The following is a 27,210-nucleotide window of genomic DNA, read 5'->3' as shown; positions in this document are numbered from 1 at the left end:
CGCTTTAATTTTTTAATTCGTATTTATTCTTTCTCCGCAGCAAAATCTGCCAGTCAGGGCAAATGACATGAGTGATTCTGTGGAGGCTGAAGCAAGATCGCTGAACTCATTGTCATGCGTGGCTAAACAGAGAATTGAACCTTGTGAGAGGTTAGTGATTTTAGCTAATTTTTAAACTATTGCATAGGAGGTGATACAGAGCCGCTGTCAGTCTACCGTAATCCTGTTCTCCGCTGGATCTGCCCTTGCAGAGGCACTGCTTTCTCTCAGTGATTAAGGGGAGACATTGCTTTCAGAGGTGCTGATTCAGCAGAGCAAAGAGTCAGTAAATTAGCAATGACTGTAAGGGAATTTTAACTATTGGTTAAGTATGAAACTTCTATTGTCACAGCGTCTCGGAGATGAAATTCTAATTAAGTTACTCTACCAGGCAGTGTGGGAGAGATGACAGTCACAATACAGAATAATGGGGAAAGTGTATATCTGGGTTTTGGGTTCTCAGTGTCACTGCTATAAAATGATGCTAAAGGACCATGAAAGAATAACCAAGTATAGCTGTATACATTCTACTCGACTGTTTATTTAGTCACAAAGTGATACAGACTCTGCATATGTAAATTAAAATAAAAAAACTGTAATGAAAGAATGCTACCTTCCTACATGCTATCATTTGCATGTCTTGAAAATATAAATTGTTTGGTTAGTGAGACAAGTAACTCTACCCTTAAATAGTGATCCATCAGTGTGCTGAGCTAGAAGAAATATGCCAGTTACTGTGAAAAAATAGTGGAGACTCAAGGACAGTGTAGATCGCTATGCAAAGTGACCATACTAACAGGTTATCTTCCTTGTGAACAAGTCATACAACAGTAAAATTCTTTTTCTTTTCCTAAGTTGTGTATAGGTAACAAATTGATAGAAGAAATGTGAGTCAGCAAGTATACATAGGTGAAGTGGGAAGGGAATGACTGTACGTCTCATAAAACAAAGAAGAGGTCAAAAAATAAAAATCTGCGCACATGATATTTTTCCATGTTATGCCATGGAATAGTTAAAAATGCTGTTATCTTTTTCTATTTAGAGGTGTTTTTACTAGACTGTGTATTTATGCAAAGAGAGTGCTTTGGTATTCTTGGTCAGAAGTGCTAGATTCTGTAGGCTATTTACTCCATATATCATGGCAATACCAGGTTTTGTGTCTGCATTACCTTACTTGATCAGAGTACCTTGCTGAGATAACAAATGTAAACCAGGCTGAAGCAGCTTAAAATTTACCTTAAAATATCTATTGCATGAAAATTGTGCTGTTACATTGCTACAACACAAGTATTTGTTATGTATAGATAAAATATGGACAGAAAATGAGGATGTAAACACCCCACTTGAGCACATCTACTATCATAAAATCAACTGTAATTATAATAGCATGATTTGTAAGCAATGCTTTCAATAGTCTGCAAAGTTACTAGTTCACCTGGAAGGTGAAGATGACTGTAGAGGTAGCAGAGTGAAATGAGGAATCATAGGAACTATACTTTCTTTGTTACTTCATTGTTCCATGGCTTGTATTTCCTCAACAGTAATAATGCTTAGAGGGGTTTGAGAGCTGCAAGCAATGAAATACTAGTTATCTTCAGTGTACGTTTCTGGCAAACTCTGAAACAAGATCAAGGAAGAACCAGAAGTTCTTTTGTAGTTGCTTCCTACTTTACCAGCTACTTGTCATATATTTCAATTTGCACTGTTACATATAATGAATACATACACATGTAGGTATGTATATATATATATGCTGAACTTTAAGGCTTCTCTTCAGGAATGGCTGCAACTGTCTTGGGTTCAGTATTTTTGAAGAGCTGTAGAGGCCAAAATATCCACCACTGTTGTATTCATTTCAATATGACAAAACTTACCAAGAAGAAACAAAGAGTGACATCCAAGACATCTGTACAGTGGTCATGAAGACTACGGAATGCCAAGCAGGAAGCACAGTGCTTGTGTGCATCATTTATTGGACATTCCTGAGAGTAAACTGAAGTGATCATGGCTGATCAGCAATGAGAGGCTTTCAGAAAGAAGAGTCATTCTAAAACATGAAAACATACCTAAATGTTGAAAAGTTAAAGGATCATAAACACTGACAGGTGTAAAGATATGGTTAGGCAGAGCAGTTCAATATCCTTCTTCCCACACATCTGGAAGGAAAAACATTGTCAGTGAGTCTGCATATAAAAAGGGTTTAAAATGAACCCTCAGGGAGGACAAAGTCACTGGAAAGAACCTGAACTCTTTGTATCCTTGTTCTCAGTGGAATAAATTGGGGAAATTCTCCCACCAGGGCCCTTTTCAGGCATTCAGGGAACTCCACAGAGTATTATTCGCGAATTGTATCTGAAAAAAGTAATGATACAAAAGAGATGACTCTCTAGGATTTGAAGAATTTATCAAGAGTTCTAGGAGAACTCAGGGATGAAATATCTAATGGCAGCACGTAACCTGTCACTTCGTTGTTCCTCTCTGTGTGAAAATCAGAAGGTGTCAAATGGGATGTCAATCATGAAGAAAGGCTCCAGGGGCATCCAGCAAAATAAAATTAGACATCTGTTCTGGGTGAACAAGTAGATATTGTAACAAGCAATCAAATTAATATCTACCTGAATAAATATGATCTAATTAGTGAGAGTTAACAAAGAACTTGGACTTGTTTGAAGAAGTCATCGACATGTAGATGAAAACCATCTAAATGATGCAGCCAACTTGGATTTCCAAAAGACTTTTGACAGAACTTATCAAAGTGTTTCAGGAAAACCAAGCAACTTAAGACTGTTGCTGGCATAAGAAGGAAGGCCTTGAAACGTGATTTGAAAGACTTGAACTCTACATAGACCATCACTGGATTTAAGTGCACATTCATTTTTTACATAAGAAGATCAATAGTGAAATTCCGTGTGGTGTCTTTGTTGGAACCTGTACCATGATAAATCATAGAATCATACAATTTTAGGTTGGAAGGGACCTTAAACACCATCTAGTTCCATCCCCCATGCCGTGGTCAGGAATAGCTCCCACTAGACCAAATTTTCCAAAGCCTCATCCAACCTGGCCTTGGCCACTTGCATGGATGGGGCATCCACAGCTTCTGTGGGCAACCTATTTCAGTGCTTCACTATCCTGTGAAGAATTTCTTCCTTACATCTAACTTAAACCTACTCTGTGACTTACAACCTTCCAGTTTAAAACCATTACCCCTTGTCTTATCAATGACCTGAAGGAGGGAAGTTATTAGTGGGGTGGCAAAGCTTTGCTGATGATAGGAGGTAATGCAGCCTTGTAAGGACGAGGGCAGACTGCAAGATGTTGTAAGACTGACTGTACAATAAAATGATGGGTGCACCTCAGTGTAGATAAAGGTAGGTAGAGTAGTACATCCAGGGAAGATGAATCCTATCTTCACTTCTTGGGTCATTTCTAAGTTGGCCTAAAGGTCTTCAGGAACAAGATCTTTTGGTTACAGTAGACAGTTTCATGAAAATACTGGCTTAGTAGATAAAGAAGAAAAAAGTTCTAGCTTAGGATTTATTACTAAGCAAAGAGAGAACAAAATGGAAAGGATTGTTGTGTTGCTGTTGAAGTCCATTTGTCACTGTAAAAATCAAGGTTTGCATGCTTGAATACTGCATGCAGTTCTATCTTGAAAAGGCATGCTAGAACTAATAAATATTCTTGAGGTGATGATTAGTCACATACTGTGACTTCCATATAACATACAAGGAACTCCATACATGGAATAGTCAAAACTCTGGAAAGATATGACTGGGGAAATGTAAGAAGGTATCTGCAGAACTGAGAGGTCTACAGAACAGAGGAATGGGTTTGGCTTTTCACCTTCACTCCTACTACAAGAATGATGTGTACAAAAAGAAGCTAGTAAGAGTTCTATTCAGAACAAATCCTTGGAAGAGATGCTGTGGAGTGTACTAACTAGATAATCACATAACCTAACCTGAAAATGGTTGGAGGTTGGGTGGCTGTCCTTGCTTTTCCTCTCAGAGTTCTGTGATAGATGGACCCATGGTCTGATCCAACACTGAAGTTTGTACTGCTTAAATACATTTGTAACTTTCAAGCTCTCTAAGTAATCATAATGTTACAGCAAGTTAGGGCTGGAAGAGGCCTTAAGGAGTCAACTAATCCATCCCCTGTTCCATGGTTAGCAAAATCAATTACGTTCGTGTCTTCACAGACAAATTTGTCTATCCTGTTCCTACAGCTTTCAGTGATGGAGACTCAACAGTCTCCATAAGCAATCTATTTAAAGTCTCACTATTCATACTATGAGAAAGATTTTTTTTTTCCTGTCTAACTGGAATCTAATCAGCTGTTGTTTGCTGTAAACCATTAGTTAACTGCAAGTCTGAGCTAAGATGAGAGGCGTCCTAGACTTCTGATGAATGTTGTCTAGTGACTTTAGTGACTCTGGAAATAGCCTGGAAGCAGGGTTGGTTTTCAGTGGAGCTAGCAGTTTATTGTACCTTGCTTAATACGACCAAGCACAAATAGGATCCTTTTAGGGATTTTCAGGTTATTTTAATGTCTTATCTCTTTAGCATTTTTTTGGCCTCGGGGAATCAGAAAGCGTGCTTTCTGAACACAACATGCTTTGACTCTACTTCAGATAGGGCTAGTTGAAAGGGGTGTCTTCAGAAAGAGTAGGACGACAGGTTTTTTTTGTTTGTTTTTGTTTTTGTTTTGTTTTGTTTTTGTTTTTTTAAGATGACTGAAAACCAGCATGTAGTATTTTATTTTTTTTTCTTCTTCTTTGTTGTTTGCTGTAGCATCTAATTGCTGGTTTTGCCAATAAATTTACTGAACTATGTGTGCTTGAGATTAAATGTCTAAACTGTCTTAAGTGATATTATTCATTTCACTTAAGCTCTTCTTCTTGCCCATGATCACTACTTCTGTCCCTCATTTTCTAGGTACCGGACTTGAAAAGGGGCTTTTGATTAACAGAAATGCTAGGGTCCTGCAAATCCTGCTGAATTGATGTGGGCTGATCTCATGATATGTGGTGTACCTTAAATTGTCTAAAATACAACTTGAAAAAAAATCGGCTCAAATTAGGCATTTTAGCAGAAGATTTAAGCTTGGTTTCTTTGTTTCAGTTTCCAGTTTCTAACATGAATGAGAGCACTATCCTCCCACTTGCCATAAACTGTGAAAAATAGTTTATTGGTATGTGAAGCACTCAGGAGCCATAGTGGTGGTCATTCCAGGGAAATGAATGTCTAGGAACAGGGGTTTGAATTAGTAAATAGATGCGAGGTCATATGCAAAACAAGAAGGAAAAAATGTATTAAATAGCTGTTCACTGGTGAGCACTGACAATTCTGTGTACAGAATGAAGCAAACATCCTGTGGAAAAATAGTTTGTGAGGGTGTATTTGAAGACTTCATCGTGCAGTGGATTACACAAGGAAGCCAAATAAAGATTGCACAAGTGCTTTGATTTTGGTGGTTTTAAGCTCGTTGACTGCAAACTTTAACCTCAGTGACATGCTTTTAATACAAGTCTTTATGTATGCTAAATACATGTGTGTTATTAGATTGTCAACTATAGCAGTCTCAGAAAGACAATGGCAATAGTAGTTGGCACTTTGGGATGAGAGGGAATACAGAGCGTGTCTCTTGCTTGAAGACTGAACTTACGTCAATCTTGCAAAAAAAACCCCAAAACACTGTGAAAAATGACCTTTTGTTTTGTTTCTCTGAGAATTAAGACTGTGTAAAAACCTTTATGTTTTAACACGATACTTGATTGGTTATGCCAAGGACTGTGGAACCATCATCAGTCTCCCACATGGAAAAGGATGAAGAATAGTGCTCCTTAGGTTCAGTCTCTCTTTCTGTCTCAGAAGATTCCAGTGTTCACTCTGAAATTCTTATAAATGGCTGATAGTTAACAGCAAATGCCTGGAAGAAAAAAAAAAATCCCCCAGCTACTTCCTCATCAATAAAGCTGGGATTTGTTTTTATTGATGAAAGATTTTCTGTTTGTTGCCTTGCTAATTCAAGCTAAATGGAAATGGGCAGCCTTCAGTATAAGAATGGCTAACTAAGTTTGAGTTCCTTCATGTATATTTCTGGTGTAAGCCATGAGGAACCCCCCCAGCATCTCTTTGGGAACTTTCCTTGTGTCCTTTCTTCTCTCTCTCCCTGATTTCCCGCTTTCCATCCCAGTTACTGACCTGGGATCCTTTCCCCCCTTCACACTGTCAACTCACTCCTTCCATTGGTATCTACAGCTGTTACCTCTCAGATGCTCATAACAAAGGAAAGGTACACTGTGGCCTACCTGGATTACTTACCTTAGTTTTGCTTCCTAACCTAGGATGTGCTTCAGTAACATTCCTCTAACAACGCTACTCCGTGTAAATTCTGCCACAGCTGTTTCAATTTCTGCATGGATTGCATGTAGGGTAGTTGCCCAGGTGCTTTGGGGAGAAATGGGTACAGAAAGGATGAATTATCCCTTAAAACTTGGTGTACATCTGTTTAGCTTTGTTGCTAATGATGAATGAAAGTCTTTGTGCTACCCAAAGAATGAACAGAACTCAGCACTTGTATTTCTGTTCACAGGTTTCAAGCACAGACCTACAGTTTATATTCTTATGAATGTTACCCTCAGTACAAATAGAAAGTAGTTTTTGAACTTGGACTAGAACGTTAAGAGAAAATTTCTTTCCTGCATTTTGTGTGAAGTTGTCTGCTGAGCCAGTACCATGCCAGGGCTAAGCTCTGCTTTCTCGAAGCTTTGGGAAGGCCTGTTAGCATTGATTAACTTTGTGGATTTAGAGACGTTTACAGTCTGGAACCTCGTTCAGATTTCTTTACTTCTAAAGCACACGCAGAAGCTTTGCTGTGATGGGCATTTTTTCCTTGGTTGGTGGGGCCACGTACAATGCTCTGGTTTTACATTCTTGTGACCTATCTGTAATCATAACAGGACAGCATGAGCCTGCATTTTGCATCCTTTCCCCGTGGTTTTTGAGCCTTGACTTAGTGGAGTGCTTAGGCATGTGTATCTCAGTCCACGTGACAGACCCGCTCTAATACCTCGCTGTAGTGGAGCGTTCAGTGTTGTTCACAACTGGAAAGACTTGGCACAAATTCTGACTTGGATGCTCCATGTTCTGCCACTCAAATTGCATAGAACTACTGGCAGGCACGTAGTTCTGAGAGTGTTTCAGGTTTTTTGTATTTCCACAGCCATCACTTCCTGCAGTCTGCCTTAGAGCCCCGACTTCTGCAATTTTTACTAGCTTTCTGATTTTCCCTGTTTCTTCCCCTTCCCCCCTCATTGTTTTGCTCTCCTGTTCCTTTTCAACCTCGATGACTTTTCTTTAACTATTTAGAGTAACTTCTCTTGCTCCTGCTCATTGCTGGAAGGATTCCTGCAGCTCCAGCTCTCTGACAGCCGCAGCTCGTGGCCACTCCAGCTGTCCTGAGAATGTTAGCCATGCTGCCATGCTGCACTTGGATTTCATTGATGCATTCGTGGAGGTTTTGGGGTTTTGTTTTTAATCAACCCTCAATTATATGGCTTTTCTTTTAACTACTCTGGAGATGACATTATTATTCTCTTTGGCCTACAGTTGTATTAGGCAATGAGCACTTACATAGCTTATCATAGTAAGTGTATTTTCTCGCTGTATCCTGGAGAAACTTTAGCAGAAATTTTTGAAGTGCTTTTTGTGGTATAAGAAAGCTTCACCCATACCCGAAAGGCGTCTGTTATCTGGCTTCCAAAGTTACAGTACTCAGTGGGCACGCCGAGCTGTTGATGCTAGGCTGGCCTTGCAGCAGATACCAGTGTCACCATGGCACCCACTGACTTACACAGGAACCGTTTAATCATGGTAGGAGCACTCAGCAAGGTTTCTACCCAGGCAGCCGCTCTGAAAGTCACTCTACTGCCCATGGTGGTTTGAAACTTGCTGCCCCAAAGCAGCAGTCTGCAACCCGTGTGAGAGCACCGGCATTTCTGGCACAGCAGGGATCAGCTTTATCCTCAGGGTACTTTTAACGTTGCCCATCTACTGGATAGAACGTAACTCAGCTGACAAAAGGGAAGTGGTTTCAGTATGTTGCTCTGCAAATACGTATTTTCTATGTTATTTACGGAGCTCCTCCCATTGATATGACTAGCTGGGTTATCTGTGGGGCTTTACTTGTTCCGAAGCCGCTATTGATTAAATGCTGAGATGGTTTTTTTTTAGAAGCTGTCATTGGAACATGCTTAGGCTGCATTTGCTGTCAGCTTAGCAGTCATGTTGCTGCATCTTCCTCTCAATTCCTCTCCCAGCTGGGCTCTTTCATTTCTTAGCATTAAAATAGATTCTTCCTAATTAGACAGATCTCTGTCATGATAATCATCTTGAGAACGTATGCTGTATATTCATATTGCGTCTCTTTTCAAGATCAGGCCCATGCTTTGTAATTTTTCAGAATCGTAACTGACTGAATAGATCCTTTACCAGGCAATCATCTCCTGTAACCCTCAATTAGTGCCCTGCCAACCGATACTGGCAGGCATCAGCGAGCGCACCGTATATCCCTCGGCCCTTGGGAATGCATATAGTTCCCCAAACAGCAGATTTCGGCGGTAGTATTTCAGGAGCCTCAGCGTTAGCATCCTTAAATAAAAGCGACCCAAAGCCAAACGGTGAAACCTCCCGGCTATTGCGCTATTTTACAATTGCCATTCACCTTCCAGCACCGAGCTCCGGCTACCGCAAAACTTCGCGGCTCCGCTCGTTCCGCCCTGTGCGTCGAGCACCGAAGGCTCACGGATGGCAGCACGGCGCCGAGCCAGGAGCGGGACCCGGAGATCCCCGTGGGTCCCCGCCGCTCCGCGGGGTGCCGGTGCTCGGCGCACGGCGGGCTGCAGGGGGCACTGCGGGGAGCTCCGGAGCGGCGGGGCTGAGCTCCGCTCCTCGGCCGCTGCCGGGAGAGTTCGGGGGGGAGAAGGGGGACGAGCCCGCGTGCCCCCGCCGGCCTCGCGAGGCGCTCATTGCCGATCGGTGTCATTTGCCCGCTGGTAAGGATTTAGTCTGCTCGTGGCCGGGAGCTGTCGCAATAGGAACGCGATAAAAGCCAACTTTGAGGCTGCCGAGGAGACAAAGGCGGCTTTTTGCCGCTGTCGGGAGCTCGGCAGCCGTGCCCCGTGCCGTGGCACAAACGGGGACGGCGTAGGTCAGCTCCCACGCCCGATGCCTGAGTTCCCACTTCTCCCTGTTTCCAGCGGCGCGTTCCAGAAGAGGGGCGTCCCCGAGAGACGGGGCTCGGCTTCACGTGTCTCTGTTCAACAAGGAGTTGGCAAACACCGGCTGACACTTCGAACGCGAGAGCGGTGCGTGTGCCGAGCGCTCCAGCCGCAGCCGTCCGGTTGCGGGCGGCCCGGCAGCGCTCCCCGCCGCATCGAACGCAGAAGTTCGGCGGGCTCGAGTCGCTCGCTTCTCGCCGTTCGTTATGCAGCGGTTTACGCCGGAGGGAAACGCGGCGTGCCCCCCCGCGGGGCCTCTCGCAACGCGGGTTCGGGGCCGCCGCTCCGGGCACTGCGGGGAGGGGGGCCGAGCGGGGCGGCAGGTGGCGGCCGTGCCGAGCCGCGCGGCGCCGGGGGGCCCGGCCGCGTCCGCTCCTGCTGGGCGGCGTCCGCGCCGGGTTTTGCACCTTGTCCCCGGGTCTGCCTCCCGGCCCGGGGAGCCGCGCCGAGCGCTGCCGCCCTGTATCACTCCGCTGGCACGGAGGGGAGGAGGAGGAGAAGAGGAGGAGGAGAAGGAGGAGGAGGAGGAGGGCCCTCGATCATTGTGGCGGCGGCGGCGGCGGAGCGCGGCGCCCGGCTGTGTGAGCGCGGCGCTCCGCACGGGCTCGGCGGCTCCGCTCTCCCCGGCGCGGCCCCGGCTCGTGCATGTGCGGGCCGGCCGCGGGCCGAGGCGTGCCGCTGGGTTCCCGTTGCCATGCAGCCCGGCAGCGCGAGTACTTTGCGAGCGCGGCGCGGCACGAGAGCCCAAACTTTTCTCTAGGAGGAACGTACAATGAGCGAGCGGCCGTGCCCGCCCCTGGGTGCCGGGGCGCGCGAGTGAGTGTGCGGCGTGTGCACGGCGCGTGCGAGCGTGGGCGCGTGCGGAGTCCCCGCGTGTGCGTGTGCCGTCCCCGCGTGCGCGTGTGTGTGCGTGCGGAGGGGCGCGTGTTCCCCTCACCCATGGGGAGCGCGGGCTCTGGGAGCGACCTCCGGCGGCCCCGCGGAGTCGCTCTGGGCACCACGGATCGCGGAGGAGCCGCGGGAGGCGAAGAGCCGCGCTGAGCCCCGGAGTTGGCCGCCGCCGCCGCTCAGTTGTTGCGCCGCTTCCCGGCGGTCACCCCCGGCACCTTCCCCGCTCGCCGCACCCCCTCCCACCCCCCCGCCGCGCCCCGCTCTTCTCCTTCATGTTTTGGAGCTCCTCGAGGGGGATTGGCTGGGGGCGAGGAGCAGCGCTCGCCGGGGATCGCCGCTTCCCCGCTACATGCCGGTGTCCCCCCCGCCCCGCGGGGCTGTGAGCGGGACCCCGCGGGGGGCAGCGCGCCGAGTTCCTCCGGAGCGGCGCGCGCGGGGCCGGGCATGGGGGATTTTGCGGCCCCGGCCGCCAACGGCAGCAGCGTCTGCATCAACGCCGGCCTCGGCGGAGGACTCGCCGGGGCCGGGGCCGGCGGCGGCGTCCCCAAGCACAGCACGGTGGTGGAGCGGCTGCGGCAGCGCATCGAGGGCTGCCGCCGGCACCATGTCAGCTGCGAGAGCCGCTACCAGCAGGCGCAGGCGGAGCAGCTGGAGCTGGAGCGCAGGGACACCGTGAGCCTCTACCAGAGGACGCTGGAGCAGCGGGCCAAGAAGACGGGCGCGGGCGGCAAGCAGCCGCCGCCGAGCAAGCAGCCGCAGGACGCCGAGCCCGCCGCGGCCGAGCAGCGCAACCACACGCTGATCATGGTAAGGGCCGCTCGGGGGGCGCGGCGCGGCGGGAGGACAAACTTTTTCCCCGGCTCCTCCGGCGGGGGGGTTGGGAGTGGGACCGCGTCGCCGGGGGCCGGAGCCGTGCTTGGGGACGGTGCGAGGCTGCCCGCCTGCGGGCCGGGGGCTCTCGGGGCGAGCGGTAGCCGGCGCTCGGGCGCTGCCTAAAGTTTCCTCGGGTTTTAAGGAGCTCGGCGAGGAGCGGAGGGGGGGGCAGGGGGCGGAGGCTGAGCCGGTCGGAGCGCGGCTGCGAGTAGGAAGCGGAGTTTCCCACTCCCAGCCTGCGCCGATAATGAATAATAAGAGGCGGCGCGGGGGGAGCGGGGCTGCCGGCCGCGGCCGTACGGGGAGCGGTGGCCGCGCGTTCCTTCTGCCGTGTGTGTCCCGACGCGTCCCCGCACCGCGCTGCCCGGGGGCGGGCGGCCGCTCGCCGTCTGCCGGGCGCACAATGGGCGGCGGGAGGAGGAGGACGAGGAGGAGGAGAAAGAGGAGGAGAAAAAGGGAGGCGGCGGCGCGGCTTCCGAGCGCCGCACGTCCCTCCATCCCGAGCCGAGCCCTGCTCCCGGCGCCCCGGCGGCGGCGGCACCTTCCTTCCCCCCGTCCCTCCCTGCGGCCCCGCTTTGTCTGCCCGTTCCGACGCGCGGGGGGCGGGGGTGGCTCCGCCGGCGGCAGACAAAAGCTCCGCGCTGCCCCCGCCGCCTCCCGCCCCTCGGCCGCCTCCCGGCCTCTCCCCGGGGGCTCGGCCCGGCCCGGCCGCGTAGGGGCAGGGCGCAGCGGCGACCACACAAAGCGGGGGCGGGGGGGAGTCCGTGCAGGAAGCGGAGAAGCCTCCCGCTGACATCTCGCCGCTCTCCTGCCGCTGCCGTGGGGGCACGGCCGTTCCGACTAACCGCGGGGCTGCGAGCGTTCTGCCGGCTCCGGGCCGTGCCCTCCTCGGCCCCGGCCCCGCAGCGCTGCCGGGGTACGGTTGGGCAACTCGAGGGTTGGTCCTTCTCCTTGTGTCTGGGCGGGCGGGCTGCTAAAGTTGTGGGGAGCGACGGAACGGCGCGGGTGCGCTGTCCGTTTTCGTTTGCTTCGCGTGGGGAAGGAAAGTCGAGGAGCTGAGAGCAGCCCCGCGTAGCAGAGATAGTTGGCAGAGATCCGGTAATTGAACGGCGGCGGTGTGCCGTGTGTAGGTACGGGATGTGCGCGGACCTTTCGTGTTCGAGAGGAGCGATTCTAACCCTTGAGCAAACCAGACCCGTTTCCAGCGACCCCTCTGTTTATAAGGATGTGCGTTGTAGAAAAATGTAAAAGTGTAATCTGCTCTGTTTCACTTATAGAATGTTAATTATGACTTCTGTCTCATGTGAGAGCACTAGGGAACATTGACTGGCACGTGAAATTTATACTTAAAGCCTGAGAAGTTGCTCCTTTCAAAGCAACAGGAAGATATTTAATTTGAAACCTTCATGTTTTTTAATAGTACAATAAACCAAAAGCAAGAAGAAAACCAAAGCAGAGAGTTCCTTGTGTCTGGCTGTCAGAAGTTTGCAAAGAAGTTTCGCAATGTAAATGCATTGGGATTCTTATTTACCAAACCAGTTTTGCGTTCCTTATTTTTCTTTGCCTTGACCTAACACCAGACTGTGAGTTGGCCTTTTCTCCCTTCTTGCTCATGCAGGGAGGGTTGCTGTGTGCATTCACTTTCATTGGGAGGGCTGGGGAACCACAGGGCAGTGCTCGCTCCCTAGGTTCACAGAGCTACCTATTGAATTATAGGTACCTGATTGAATCATAGAATCGTTAAGGTTGGGAAAGATCACTCAGGTCATCAACCATCACCACCAATGCTGCCTGCTCATCACGTCCCTCAATGCCACGTCCACATGGTTCTTGAATACCTGCAGGGATGGTGACTCTGCCACATCCCTTGACAGCTGTGCCGCTGCTCTTTCATCTTTCATAGCAGAACTGTTTAGGACCCCATGTGAACCTGCAAGTGGTTCTCAGTGGCAGCCTTTTTTGGGAGGGGACGTAGGAGCACGGGCTTGGCTGTGTCCTGTGAGCTGCTGATCAAGTTTTTGCTGGCTGAATTTTGAAAGATCTGAACTGCTAGCTGGTTTAGCCTATCCCACTTGAGGAGAGCAGTGTGGCTCAGAACTTGTTTGCGCCCTTGCAGGCATTGACTGGGATGTGCCCCAAAATCCAAGTTGTTTATATATAGCTGGGAGAACTTCTTTTTTCTTTCCAGTCCAACCTGGCAAAAGCCAGAGTAGTTCTCTGTGTTTTTGGGTTGGATTATTAGACTGTCATACCAGCGAGGTTGTGAAGGAAGCATTGGGAACATTTGCAGGCCATCCAAAACTCTGCTGGTTCCAGGAAACATCAACGCATTATTTCAGTGCTTGTGAGTTAATCTGTCTTTGCATTTGCAGCTCTTAAGTGCGAGAGTCTTCTGGCTCTGCATCTGTAGTATTGCGTGAATGTGGTCCAGAGGCTATGTGTGTGTGTATGTATACGATATAAACAATACATGTTTAGTATACAGTAGTGTATGTAAGATATATACTGCCAAACTAAACTACCTACATCCTATCCCCGGCTCTGCTCTTCTGTGCAGTCTTGTCATTTATTTTTGTCCAATGAAGCACTGCTTTGGTAATTACCACACTGACCTTCTGATGCGCGTGTATTTGCATCTGAGCTCTGCCACAATGTTTAAAGGGGCTGGAGCTACTTTTTCTTTTTTTAAAGGCTCTTCAACACTTTTCTTATTTAGTATCATGTTGGGCTTGATAGCCGCTGTGTCGGATTGACCGTGTATAACCCTGAAAGAAAAATGATTTTTAAATACCGTAAAACGTTATTTAAATCACAGAAATTAGTGATGGAAGTTAACTGACCTATTAGATCATCTTTTCTGTTCCCCTGCCAGGGCACAGTATGCCAGTTCGGAGTTGGTTTAAAGCTGGAGAAAACACAGCTGGCAAATGCAGTGTTTTCCATCAGTGCTCTTTTACCCACCCTGGGCTAATGCACCGCCTCATGGAAGTGAATGGTCACATCCCTCCTACCTGTGAGAAGGGGGATGGGCAGAGCAGTGCCTTCAGCTTGGTCGGTATAGGAACAGAATGACGTGCTTGGAATTTCAGCAATCTGGCTGTATCTGCTCCTTGTTGGCAGATGTTCCACCCCGGGAACCCTTTTTGTTGCTTCCTTTCTGTTGGAGAGAGTATCCCCAGTGAAATGTGCAACTTCTTCGTGGGTCGTAGTGATGAGACTGAGCGTCAAAGTGATGCCATTGGTCTTGTAGGCAGTTTCTTACAGCTCACATGTGCTGTATTTGTTGGGTACCTGTGTGTGTGTTCATGCATCTGCGCACAGTTCTCGTGCTCCTCACGTAGCATTGCTTCTGTACACGTGCTCAGAGGTTCATCAGTTACTCTACAGGAAAGGTCTGTTTCTCTATCATTGCAAAAAGGTGAAAAGAAAGATATTTTTTGGATGCTTCTTATTTTCCACAAGAGATAATGCTGTGGCCCTTACTCATGCCTGATGATGAAGTGGAATTAAGCATCTCTGCAGTTAGTGACCAGTGCCTGAGCTTGTTTGCATGGGGGTAAGGTTGGTGGTGAACACAGAACTGGGATGACACCAGAGTTAAATCCCAGGCCAACAACACTCCTCCTCTCATATGCCTCATGGAAGGAGTCATTCTGTAACCCTTTTTATTTTGCTCTTCCTCTAAGGGTGGATCTCTGTGTCTTTCCACAGCCTCTCCCATTTCAGTTCTCCTTTCCATAGCAACTCATGCTTGATGCTCCCGTGTGATTCTTGTCCTTTAGGATACGGAGTTTCTGTGCTGACCTCCTTTTGCAGCTCATCAGCACAATAGGTTTCAGCTTAGCAAATGGAAAGGAATAGAGAGACTTTTCATTGCAAGCCCTGCCAGCCTCTGGTGACCTTTATGTGCTTTGAATGAAACCGTGTCTCTTTAAGAGATAGCAGGTTGGGTCTGAATGAGCCATATTTGGTGCAGGGAAAGTTGTGTTTTGACACTGTAAGCACTCATAGTGAGATCTACCTTCAGCTTGGCCAAACAGCAGGGTGCGAAATCCTGCCCTGAAGTCTGAGGCCTGGCGGAGTTCAGGAGGAAAGACTTTGGCTGGAACTCGTCCAAAACTCTTCTGCTAGCAGAGCCAAAAACATTAACACACGCAGTTGATTGCATTTAGGCTAACCTAAGTTTGTGCACACTTGACTTGAAGCTCAACGTTTCATAAGTAGCTTGAGCTGGCATAAGTGGGAACTGCAGCCACCAAGGAGGTCTCATCTGGGGTGAGCGGCCGTGTTTTCTGGCTGCCCCCCTTTGCACATGGAGCTTCTCGGTCAGTGGGTTCACCAAGCAGCTAGGGAGGATGGAATTTATTTTTTTTCCTTTCATTCTGGGATGGCTTTCAGCTGGATCAGGTCCACGGTTTGTTTGACTGTCCCTCCCATGGGCTGCACAGTCTTACAACACCTTAATCCTGCTGTGAAACTTTGCCCTTATCCCAGGACAAACACGTGGGATGTTAGTTAAAACGTGCCTACCTGCTTGCACACCGTTTTTGTCAGGGCTCAGTAACCCCTGGGAAGGGGCGAGTGATCCTGTCCCTGAACACAGACGAGGGATGAGAGAGCACTGTGAGAAGCAGCAAAGGAGTCAGAGTTCATTTTTACGTAACCACTCTCACGTATGTGCCATTTGGTTGCATATTACTCCAATATGTATAATTCATGTGAGAGATGTGCTTGGATTAGCAGGGGTTTAAGGACAGGTCTGACAGCCAGGAACTGCTGACAGAAATCCTTCAAGTGTTCAGTCTGGTGAATTGAAACGCGGGGTTCAGTCTCAGGCTGGAGCTGGGAACCTGTAGTCAGTTTTCCAGCCTGAGATCTCGCGAGCTGTTCAGATAAGCAACACTCTTGCACGTTCAGTGGGAATTTGGGAGCCTTAACAGTTTGAAATATTTATTTTCCTAGTTTGTCTAAGATGGTGAGTCATAAAATTGTATAATTTTGATTACCCTTTTGTTTCCCCCTCACGTACTTCAGGTGCGCAGTGTTTGCAGTCTGCTCCTGTTTGCTTTTGGAATATTTGCAACCCAGTTTTACTGGGGTTAGAAATAAATGTGTTTTTAAACTTGTGGTGGTTAATAAGATAGCAGCTGCTGAATATTTTTTTGCCTACAGGAAGGGGCTGAGCAGCTCTCTTTCAAGACTTCCCACTTTCAGATTGATTTTGCTTGCCACCATGTACAGTGTAATTGTAAGGAGATATGAATACTTTAAACTTAGCTGACCTGTGAGAAGAGAGAAGTGTGTCTGCCTGTAATCTCCTTGCATTTTCTGTAGGTTTCTCTGACTGTGAAGGGTAATGCTGAAGTACTGTTGGTAGAGAAGAAGATCTGTTGCTTTTTGCTTGTTGTCAGTTCTGCACAATCACAGCACGCAGGGAATGGAAAAGAGGTTTGAATTCATGACTTTTGGAATAACTAAGCTAATAAACAGAAAGACCAACAGCTCTCCTATTTTCCTTCCTGTATTTTTTATCATGGCCACTTTCTACGAGGTTTTCAAATAGGGCTGTATACAGTTCTGCAAGGTCCTTGCTTCTCAGCAATTGCAGCTTGGAGGAGTGAACCAAAGCTGCTAGGATGTGGCTGGATGTGGCTCAGGGCAGCCTGGTCTGGTCGCTGGGGACCCTGCACATAGCAGGGGGTTGAAACTGGATGATCATTGTGGTCCTTTTCAACCCAGGCCATTCTATGATTCTGTGAGTTGCTTTTTAACTGGTCAGAGCTGGGGGCTCTTGGGTTCTGCCTCTTCGGTGCAGGTTTCCTGCATTGTTTTAATGCCACTTCAGAAAATCTCATCTCTGCTCAGAAGGCCATTGGATGTTGTGCACATGGGTAAGGAGCAGAGTTGGCCCCCAGCCTTATTCTTCCCCTGCACGTTATCACGACAAGCAGTCAGTATGACCGTACATGCGTGTTTCTATAAACCAGCACACGTACATATGTGGCAGCTTTTAGACTGTGCTTAACAAGACAAAGTGAAAGGATTTGTGCTGCAAGGATTCATAAGGGTGGAGGGTGACCAGTGATCGGTTCTGATGGCAGAAGGGGATGTACTAATCAGATAAGAAAAACCCCTGTTATGCATCCATTTTCTATATTTTCAGCTTTCTTTCTCTTTCCTTTGGCTCTTATCTAATCCACAATGATATTTTGGCACTTCTTCATTGTGTTTAATCTAAGGGAGGAAGGGAGTTGGTTGTGGCAGATGAGAGATTGGGAGAGTTATGGAAGGTATTGGAGTTTTTTAATCATTTACATTTCCTTATAATAAGGAGGATAGAGCAGCACTTAGCCAAGAGAGAAATTGCAGCATTTCCTGCCACTTCTGTTTATGCAGAGTTTTGTGGTTACAGATGCTCTAATATTTGAGAAAATGACTTTAAAATATATCTTAGTTGGCAGTCGTCGTCTTTGGGCTGCTGAAAGGATTGTTACATTTCGGCTGTGATTTTCACTGTTGCTCATTTTTGTCTCCGAGGCTGGTGGCTGTTCTGATTTCTCTGGGTTGCATTCCAGCGCATAAGTGAAAACTGTTACAAGCATTAAATAACCGATTTTTAACAACGCTTTTGGAAAGCAGCGTCTCTTCATTGCACATAGTTCTGGTTCTCACTGAAGCAGGTAATGGATCTTTGAAGACTTGGGTGGACTCCTACTTTTGGTGGTAGACTTCTGTGGGTGGATGACAGCCGCGTTGTTTGGGCTCCTGGTTGGCTGAAGCATTGCGGCTTATAGTACATGGCTGCATACTAAGTAATGGTTCCAAGTAATCTGTAGATCCTATCTGTTTTCCTACTATGATGACATAAATAATTTGTGCTAACGAGTTTGTAGGCTGGAAGATTGTTTCAAGTCTGGATTGCTGCAGTTCTGAAAATTCATCTTAAAGAATTTGGCTTAATGTTTTTTTGTCCAGAGAAGCTGTCTGGGTTTCTCTAATGCTTTGAATATACTTTCTACCTAATGCAAAACAGAAAAAGAAAACGTTTTTTCTCCTTTGTTTCATTGTTAAAAGCTTTCTACCTTTATATTTTCACCACTGCCTATGTTGGTAACAGTTTTGTTGCCGGCAGCGGATAGTGATAATGGAGATTAGTGAATGCAGAATAGCAAAAACAAAACTGAATTCAGCCCTCCCTTCAACTCACCCATGGCTATGGTGAAGTGTCTGGCAGTCCTGTCACAGCCAAAGAGGGGCTCCAGGAAGTTGGCACGCACCGTCTTTACAGTTGTTATGGATGTTTGAATACATGGAACAGACTGTTTCGTTCTTTCATTTTGTGTCAAAATATGTGCTGTCATGAGAAAGTGGTTCCTAGGGAATGACAAATTTGTCCCTCCCTTCTTTTTTATTATATATTTTCCTGTCGCTTTAATCCAGTGGTAAGAACGGATAGGTTTAGCCATCTTTGAAGTAGTTTATCCAAATGGACTAGCTGTATTTGCATGGCACGCTGCTTATACTATGAGAATTTTATTAAGTAGGTGCTGCAAACCTGGCAATGTCTGGAACATCTGGCTAGTTAACCTCTCTCTGGTCTTTTCATATGTGTCAGCCTAAGGGTGAGCCAGGTGAGGCAGCTGGGGCAGTTTAGCTGTTTGCTGCCGATAAGCGATGCCCCGATGCTCTGCCTTACCTCTGGTCACCCCCAGCTGAAAGCAGTCAACTGAGGACAATTTCTATGTTTTTGTAATGGGAGAACTGGTAAAGGTGGGGTAAGTTGTAATTCTCTGAAGGGATTTTTCATGAAACTGTAACTTTGTGATTAGAATAGACGATTTGGTTTTACAGTAAGTTACGGCTGGGTGATTAAGTGGGATGTTTTTGTTTAGTTGTTTTTTGCATTGCATTTCTTTTCCTCCTTTCTCAGAGATGCTATTTTTTCTAAATTAACTCAATAGAATCACAACAGGTAAACAGCAGCACAGGGGATAACGGTATTTCTGATGCAGCATGTTCCAAATGTCAAGTGACAGTAGTGGTTACTTGAGAAGATGCTTGTTTCTGGTTTCAAAATTATTTACCTCCCAGATCTGTGACGTGTGTTGTGGGTAGTGTACACATAATGAACGTACACCATAAAGCTGTGTTAAGAATAGGGCTCGCTAGCTTTCTCACAAAGGTAAAGGCAGGAGTGAGACATGCTGGTCACCTCCAATAACAGCTTTGGATTCCCCCCCACCCTCCCATTTTTAGATTGCTTGTAATTATTATTATTTTTTTTAAGGTAGAGGAGCTTTTCTGAGCTCTTCATTTGCAAACTTAGATGTTTATAAAGGCAGGAAGAGAACTTGAGGCCAATAAGTGAAAAACAATGATTTTCATATGCTAGAAAACTAGCATAAACAAAGTGGTATGAAATATGTCATCTTATTTTAGAGGTGCTTTTTTTTTTTTTTTTAAGCACTGTTCTTACATGTTTTAAGATTGAATACATCTTTCCTGTTGTGAAGGGAGGAAACTAAATGCTTGCAGTTTTATACAACTGTAATCAGTTTTATTGCAACTGTAGCAGTGTGATATCAAATATATGTTTTTTACTAGACAGGATTCATATGCTATTTATATTCAGGTACATAATGTCAGGATTTTTGCAATAATTCACGTTAGGTAGGATCTGCTTGCTTTTACCTTTGATTTAATTGGTTGCAGATTACACCGTTGTTGTTTTGTTGTTTGTCTTTTTAAGCAAAGCTGCTTGTTTCTGCTTAAAAATGTAGAATGTCAAGTGCAGTTGTCCTAGTGGAGATGGATTGGTATCATGAGTGCAGATGAGAAAGTCAAATGTGTTTGTATCCAAGGTATGAATTCTCTTCTCAGTCGCTAGTATCATATTTTGAAAGCCAGCTTTTCTTAGTTGGAAACTTGGGGGGAAATTGCCTCAAGTGGTTTATTTGCTTAATCTGAGGATAACATTCAGCAAAAGCACACTGTATTCTGGGTATTTTTTGGAAATTCTTGAAACTGTTGCGGTGAGAATCTCGGATACATTTGAATCTCACATCATGATCTGCCATTTGTGGTCTCTCTAGCAGCAGTGGGAATGGAGAGGAGGGGAGACATTAAGTGCTTCATTACCTGTGGAAAGTGGTGCACTTCCCATGTGCTTAGCTGTTCCTTGCTAAGGTACGTGGAAGGTTTCATCTGTGCTGACTGCAGCCTGCCTCCCTGGAGCCTGGTGGGGGGCACTGCTGGGCTCTGTGGCACACTTCTGCCCCTCCAGCTGCACTGGGAGTGCAGAGACCCAAAGAAACGGGCCTCGCGTCCCTGAAGGCCTCACAACGCGTTGTGCTGTGTAATTTCTGAATGGTTGTTAAATTAGATGATGACGTGGGGTTGTTTTGTTTTGTTTTGCTCTGATCTGAGGAATTCTAAAAGCTTTCCAGTGGCACACATAATGAATTTGTTTGACAGAGTTGTTGAGCAAATGTAAACCTGCAGGCAGCAGGCTTGTTTCTGTAGCTACCTGGTGCATGTGTTGTTCAGGCTGCCTACAGACTGCGGCAGTTCACAGGAAAGCTGTTGTCCAAATGACCTCTCACACGTTAGTAAACAAACAGGTGGGTGTGTTTTAAGTCCTTTCTGTCCAAACCGTAGGCACACTTCTCAAGTTGTTTAAACGATGTGTTGTTTTTCTAAAGCAAGCTATATTTCAGTACTTCCCTCTCATCCTTTTCAATATATCCTTTCACTGCTATTGTAAAGCAGTTTACAGACTTGGTTGTGGTGGGAGGCAGAAGGCAATGCAAGTTTCTCAGGCCAGTGGGATGAGTGGAAAGTGTTTTAGGTAGTTCTCAATGGTTTAGTGGCTGCCTGTATTCCTGCTTTCTGATGGATCTAGAGAAAAATGCTGAGCAGTGCACAACTGGCCTTATTTAAATCAATAGCTCTAAGAGATATCTGGGTGCTAGTGTCTCGTAGTTTTGGAAGGGAGGGAATGAGCTTTTCTCCCTCAGGCCAGTCTCTTCTACTGAACAGCAAGGGTTTTCAGAATGATCGATGTGTTTAGCAATGCAGTAAGGTGCAAATATAATAATATCCTCTTTTATTGGCTGAACTGTCCGGTCAGTGCTATAGTGTGTGGAGTGGGCGGTTTGTACCTCAGGTGCTTGGGCTGGTTAAGTTAGATGCATACTGTTCAACAGGTGTGCTTGAAAATTAATACCATGCTTCGTCAGACCTACTTGGACCTGCACACATTGGACCATTACTGGCTCAGACGAAGGAACTGTATTTTTGCATAAGAATATTTTAAAAGCTCATCAGAGAGCACAAAATAAGATTTGTACGGTATAAAAAGGTGGATCGTAGCCTCTTCCTGATTTAGAGAAAACTTTATTAGATTTTGAGTGGATGGCAAAACTAAGTTCCATCTGCAGTATTTCAGCCGTAATACTGAGCTGACACCATTGCTAATTACTGCACATAATAATAACATTTCAGTAAGGGAGGGACCTTAATTTGTAGAGCTACCTTTCCTCATCTGTGAGGGTGGCAGAGTGACATACGTAGCTGGCAGTATATGCATACTTTCAGCACAGCATGATACCTGTCCAGGAAGTATCTGTACTCAGTTTAGGTAAATTTGATTTGCCTTCATCACAAGACATTTGAGTTTGGCATTGAGATAAAGGCAAAGAAAGTTATAGATGCTTAGTCTTGCAAAAGCATGGGAAAATATGTTGCATTTCCTACCTGGGATGTAGGTTGCACCAGCCCACCAGCGAGATGCATTTCTTCTTCTATGCTGTATAACACTCTTATATTTTGGTAATAGTAAATAATAGCGGGCTTATTTTCCTCTGACAACTTGACAACTGTGTTTTTATGTAGTGCTTCTATTCCTTTTGTTGTTTTGTAAATATCAATATAAATCAATCTCTTACTCTTCGTTGTATTGTGAAGGGGTTGTTTGTATAATAGAGTGTTAAGAGGGTCATTTAACTTCGTTTAGTTCGTCTTTGAGACACGGGGCTTGTGAGAAAAGAAATGAAAGATATTCATGGCGATGTTCTGTCTAGAGAGGAATAGAGAAATATGAGCATTGTGATAATATTTGGAACAAGTATTGGGGATATCTTGGAAAGTTACTGCTGACAGGCAGAAGCCAATACTTGCATAAAGGACTATGCTAATTCTTGTAATAAATTTTTGGCAAGCTGAACAAAAAAATAAAGGTTAATTGGTTCCATTTAAGTGTTTATACAGGTGACTGCATTTGTAACATTTCCTCTTGATCCGCTGTCAACAATTGCTGGCCATGTTTTCCAAATTGCCCTATGTGTGGTTTTTGTTTTAGAACCTAGAAACCCAGGGCTGCCATTTCTAACATACAGTCTGCTTCGGGGTTCATGGGACACTGTGAATGGCAGCTTAAAAAAGCAGTTTAGCAAGTTAACCGTGTCTGTGCTGGGAAGCCCCCCACTCCCTCCCTCATCACTAAAGATCCACAAGTTGTAAGCTATTCAGACCCAGCAATGCGGGTATTAAAAGCCACGTGAGGTATTCTTGCAAGTTTAAAGAAGAATAGATGCAAATAATTGAGGCGTGTGGGCTGGGCTCTGACAACAAAAAAGAGGATTAGGTATTTATAAACACAAGGTAGAACACCTATTTTACTTCCTGACTGAGTGCTGTCTGTTCTGCAAGGGCAGGAATCCCTGATCTTCAGAGTTCTCAGTGTTTGCATGTGTGACGTTATTGGTCTGGGTGTTGTCACGGCCCAAAAAACACACGCATACCTCATTTCAAATTCCTCACGAAAAACTGTACATACGTTTCATAAATGTCTGTGTATTTATGTGCAGCCACTCCATGATTGGTTTCATTCGGCATAGATGATGTCCACTGGTGGTTCAATATTTATTAAGAAAACATATTTTCACAAGTGGTTTATGATAATAAATACGTTGTGTTGCTCAAAGACTATCATGCTTTGCAGCAGAAGATGTTGCATTTATTTTTTAAATAGCAGAGAAGAGACATTTTCAGTTTAGTAGCCTCACACTAAAATTGTTCATAAGACAGTATAATTAATTTAGGGAGAACCTTGCAGTGATTAATGGGTTTATTTATGGTGAATGTGTGTTTTGACAACTGGGAGCATATTTTCAATTTCCGTTTTTAAGGTGGAGGTTTGAAGAATTGGAGGGCTCTGACACTTCAAGAAAATTATGTGATTGGAAAAAGTCTTAATTTCCTCCAAAATCATTTTTCTGCAAAGGCCTTTCATCCTGGAAAACGACTAAGTTAAATTCCTCCAAAGGAAGCAGGGGGAAAAAAACAGCAACAAAACAACACAGCTCTCACTGGGTGTTATGCAACAGGGTTTTTCCCGGTTATTTCAGTTTGGTATCCCTCCTATTACTGCTGTATGAATTTATCTTAATGCTGGCTCGGTTGCATGCGGGAGATGGAAATTTCAGAACTGGGCTATATTTAAGTTATCCTTAGCGTTGGCTTAATTTTTTTCTGCCTGAATTCTCTAACGAGGTAGACCAGTGCTTTTGTGAGTACCGAGTTGTGATTTAGGCATCTCATTGAGCAGAATGTGTGGGAATGGAGGAACAGTAATCTCTTTCTAGTAGTGTTTCGTGAAGCTATTTTTGTTTGGTGTGATGTTGGAAATAAATTCTGAACCATGCACTAAGGAAGGTTGCAGGTTTTAAGACAACCAAGGAATGTCAGTCCTGGACTTCTGTGGTAAATGGTCATTGACTGTGGAGGACTGATTCAGTATGGTGTGTCATGGACTGGGACCATAATGGGAATAAACAAGAGGCTTTTTCTTTGTACTGTTATTTCTCAAGGTAATGGACTCTCTGGGACCGGACATACTGGTGGAAGAGGATCAAGTCTTGATTATTCAATAAAGGAGACAAAACCCACTTCTGTAAAGTGATTTCGTCCTACAGTGGTTGATAAACATGAGCCAGAACACCTGAGGGGATGTTTTTTTTTTCCCAGCCAACTTTAATATGGATTCCGGAGAGTTTGTCATTCATCACATCATTCAGCTCCTTCTTGCTGTGAGGGCAAGTCCAAAGAATCTGCTTCGTTAAAGCATTGCCTGAAGGCCTGGGGGGTGGTTAAGTACTTTAACTTCTGTGTGAGTTCTGGCCTGGCTGATTTCTGCACAGCAGCCTGGATCTCGGCCGCCTGTGAGGGCCTGGGGCATAGCAACACCAGCTGTGTGTCTGTGGGGCTGGGAAAAGGAGCACTGTCCTGCCACCTTCATACTACCAGCAGCACAAGGGAAGAAGGCTTCCAGTTCCACCTTCATGCAAAGGGCCCTGAGACTGTGAATTGCCTTGCTTTCTGTAGAGCCTAAGATGGTTTGTAGTACTGAACTTTTTTAGACTTGGGAATAATTATTTCGATTTGTTGTCTTGTTATTATTTTCTAAAATAGTAAGATGATGTTGATGACCATCAAGCTGAGAGCTGCTCCAGGTGTTAAAAGTTAAATGTTATTTGTTAAAGTAACAGATTTGTTGAAGTAACTGTCAAAGTGCTGGTAATTCAGATTCAGCTGCTCAATCGACTGTTTTGTGGCAGGGGAGCAAAAGGAAAGAGCCACTGCCACACTTAGTAAAATAGATTAGATCAGAAAAAGGAAAAAAAATCTACCTTTTTCTGCAGACATGAACAATCCTGTTCCTTGCAAGCTGAAGGAGGCTGAAGTGAAGTCCTCTCTACTGGTCCCTACAGAGCTGTTTGAGGGTTTATTTCTTACTTCAAGTAGTACAGTCCCCGTGATGATGAAGAAACAGCCTGAACAGCATCACTACCCCTCAAATACTCCTCCTGTCTGGATTTTCATGCAGGACACCTACTGAGAAGGAATTAGAATTATAAGAGGACATTTTAAAACAAGGTTGTGAGATACAGAGTGTCTTACCCTAATGCTCCTTTTCCTCAGGTCAGTTTAGCATTGCTTATCCCTTGGCTTTTGAGGTTATGCTGTTGTTCTCCCACCTGCAGTCTGCATTCCAGAAGGATAATTCAGCACTGGCTCAGGCTCCTGTTTGCCATGCGTGTGGTGATTTTCTTTCTTCGTTGTTGCTATTTTGTGTGTGAGCGTCTGTGTAGTCTTTTTCTTTTCATCAAATGATCATCATCAGTAATGTGAGACACTTAGTTCTTAATAATTCAGGTTTGTGTGGCCTGTAAATTTAGTTTTGAAATAAAACCAAAAAAAACCCACAATTTAGATTTGCAAACAAGAGAGCTTATGCCTAAACTTACTGTTACCTGTTAAAGTAACCCAGCCATTAAAACAAGCAGCTAAGTGCTGTATTTACACTGAGGAAATCAAGCCAGCAAAGGTTAACATTTAGGAAGAAGAGCTGGATTGAGTGTATCCTAAATTCCCTAAACAGGGCAATAGGAGCCTTCTGTGCTGATGTGGTACGTTTGTCAATTTGCTCAGTTCCATTAATTCATTTAAAGCGGAAGACTGCTGGAAGAGCAGAGCAAGAAGCTTCTGCTTCCCACTTCTGTACAGGGACAGGGCAAAATAAAAGTTATCTACCGATTACATGTATTTTTAAATTCAGAGAAAAGCCAATTCGATCATCTTTTCTTACATAACAGATACACTGAAGGTACTTTTAAAATGAATTTTTGAAAAAGGAAAGTGTTTTGCTGTGGATTAATATAATTAATAGAATTGTGAATCAATAGAAGTTGTAACAATCACCAAAAGAAAGTTCAAAAGAGAAATAAAGAAATAACTGTTTGCTGGAAGCATAGCCTTTGTACACCATTTTAGACCTACCACATGTCAGGAGAATGAACCACTGATTGATCACCTAAGGAAGGACTGAGTCAGCTGTGGGAGCACAGGTGAAGGCAGTTCCTTCTAGACCCCATCTAAGAGCTGACTGCCACTGGGGAAGGATCTTTCTGGAGAACCCTCCTCTGTGGAGTCTGTCCTGCAAACCTAGCTCTTCAGATACAGGTGAGCATTCCTACACTGTTTGTTTCTTTTCCCATTTTCACTGTGATAATCTTTCTAGCTGTAACACTGACTGTAACACATGTTTTAATAATTACCAACCAGTGACCATCCCCTAGAAAAATTATTTTAAAAACAAAAAAGCCGAAAGACTGATTTATTCAGATCAGAGCTTCCTGTCTGGTAATTTTAATCCTGATTAAAATCAGCAATTTAAATGACTTTGATTTATATCAGGCATTCTGTCTTCAAACTAAGTGGGAACAGGATGGGGCTTCAGAGCCTCTACCACTTAGTGCTGCACATACTCCATCATGAGTCATTTACCCAGCAGATCTGGCTTCCTTTGCCGTGCTCATCAGCTCAAACATCTACCTTTGAGGGTTTTTTTAACGTGACCCTTATACCAGAATAAGGAAAGGGTTGAGGAGTTTAATGGTGTAATTCAGATGTTATGCAGCACAAATATGTAACTTCTGCAGAAATAAATATTTTGTATTGTAAGGAAACTATTCAGGGAGACCTTGCTGAGACTTTTTTTTTCTAACTTAGGGCACTGAGACTTTGTCCTCACAATCCCTTTTCTAAATTTAGCATGAAATAGTAGGAGCAAATGGTGCTTTTTATACTCCAGCCTCCGGATCAGATAGGCTTTGTGAACTGGTGGTTTGCGATCAGTAGGCATTGGAAAGGCAATGTTGCTTTGGTGGAGGATTCTGAAAAGCACTTGTTTTTTCTCCTACAGAGTAACTACTGTTTCAGACATTGTGACCAAAGAACGATGTGTGCTTAAGTTTGGGAATAATGCCCCAGATTTCATTCTACCATGTTAAGTTTGAGTTAATTAGCAGATGGCTTTGAGGGTTGTGAAATGCTGATATCATCTCCAGAGCCTTAGTTTAGTGCCTGAACTGCTAAGAACATGAAAACCAGACACCGAAAGAGGAAAAAGTCAAATGCAATTATCAGGAAAGTTTAAAGTACTGATAAAGGTGAGTTCAAGCTTCCCAGCTGCATTGGTCAACTGCTGTTCAGCAGCTGTTAGCCTGTTTTGTTGAAACACATCTTTTTATATGGTCTCACCATGATTATTGTCTCTATTT

The 27,210-nt window shown here is 45.3% G+C and overlaps 1 protein-coding gene and 1 long non-coding RNA gene across 2 annotated transcripts in view; both read left to right on the top strand.

The window, feature by feature from the left end:
- The window catches only part of LOC146544405 (uncharacterized), a 50,526-nt gene extending 41,840 nt beyond the window's left edge, over window positions 1–8,686 (top strand). Inside the window, exon 4 of the long non-coding RNA XR_014882824.1 lies at window positions 41–8,686. This is a non-coding gene — a long non-coding RNA (uncharacterized LOC146544405). The remainder of the gene's footprint in view (window positions 1–40) is intronic.
- Window positions 8,687–9,814: 1,128 nt separating this feature from the next.
- The window catches only part of MAML3 (mastermind like transcriptional coactivator 3), a 197,070-nt gene continuing 179,674 nt past the window's right edge, over window positions 9,815–27,210 (top strand). The window contains exon 1 of the mRNA XM_085222102.1: window positions 9,815–11,023. Coding sequence (XP_085078228.1) covers window positions 10,661–11,023 — 363 coding nt within the window. The 5' untranslated portion in view covers window positions 9,815–10,660. The remainder of the gene's footprint in view (window positions 11,024–27,210) is intronic.

The sequence above is a fragment of the Meleagris gallopavo genome, chromosome 4 (genome assembly GCF_905368555.1).
Source record: "Meleagris gallopavo chromosome 4, MGAL_WU_HG_1.1, whole genome shotgun sequence".
In the NCBI taxonomy this organism is placed as follows: domain Eukaryota; kingdom Metazoa; phylum Chordata; class Aves; order Galliformes; family Phasianidae; genus Meleagris; species Meleagris gallopavo.
This window is presented reverse-complemented; position numbering and strand designations above follow the sequence as displayed.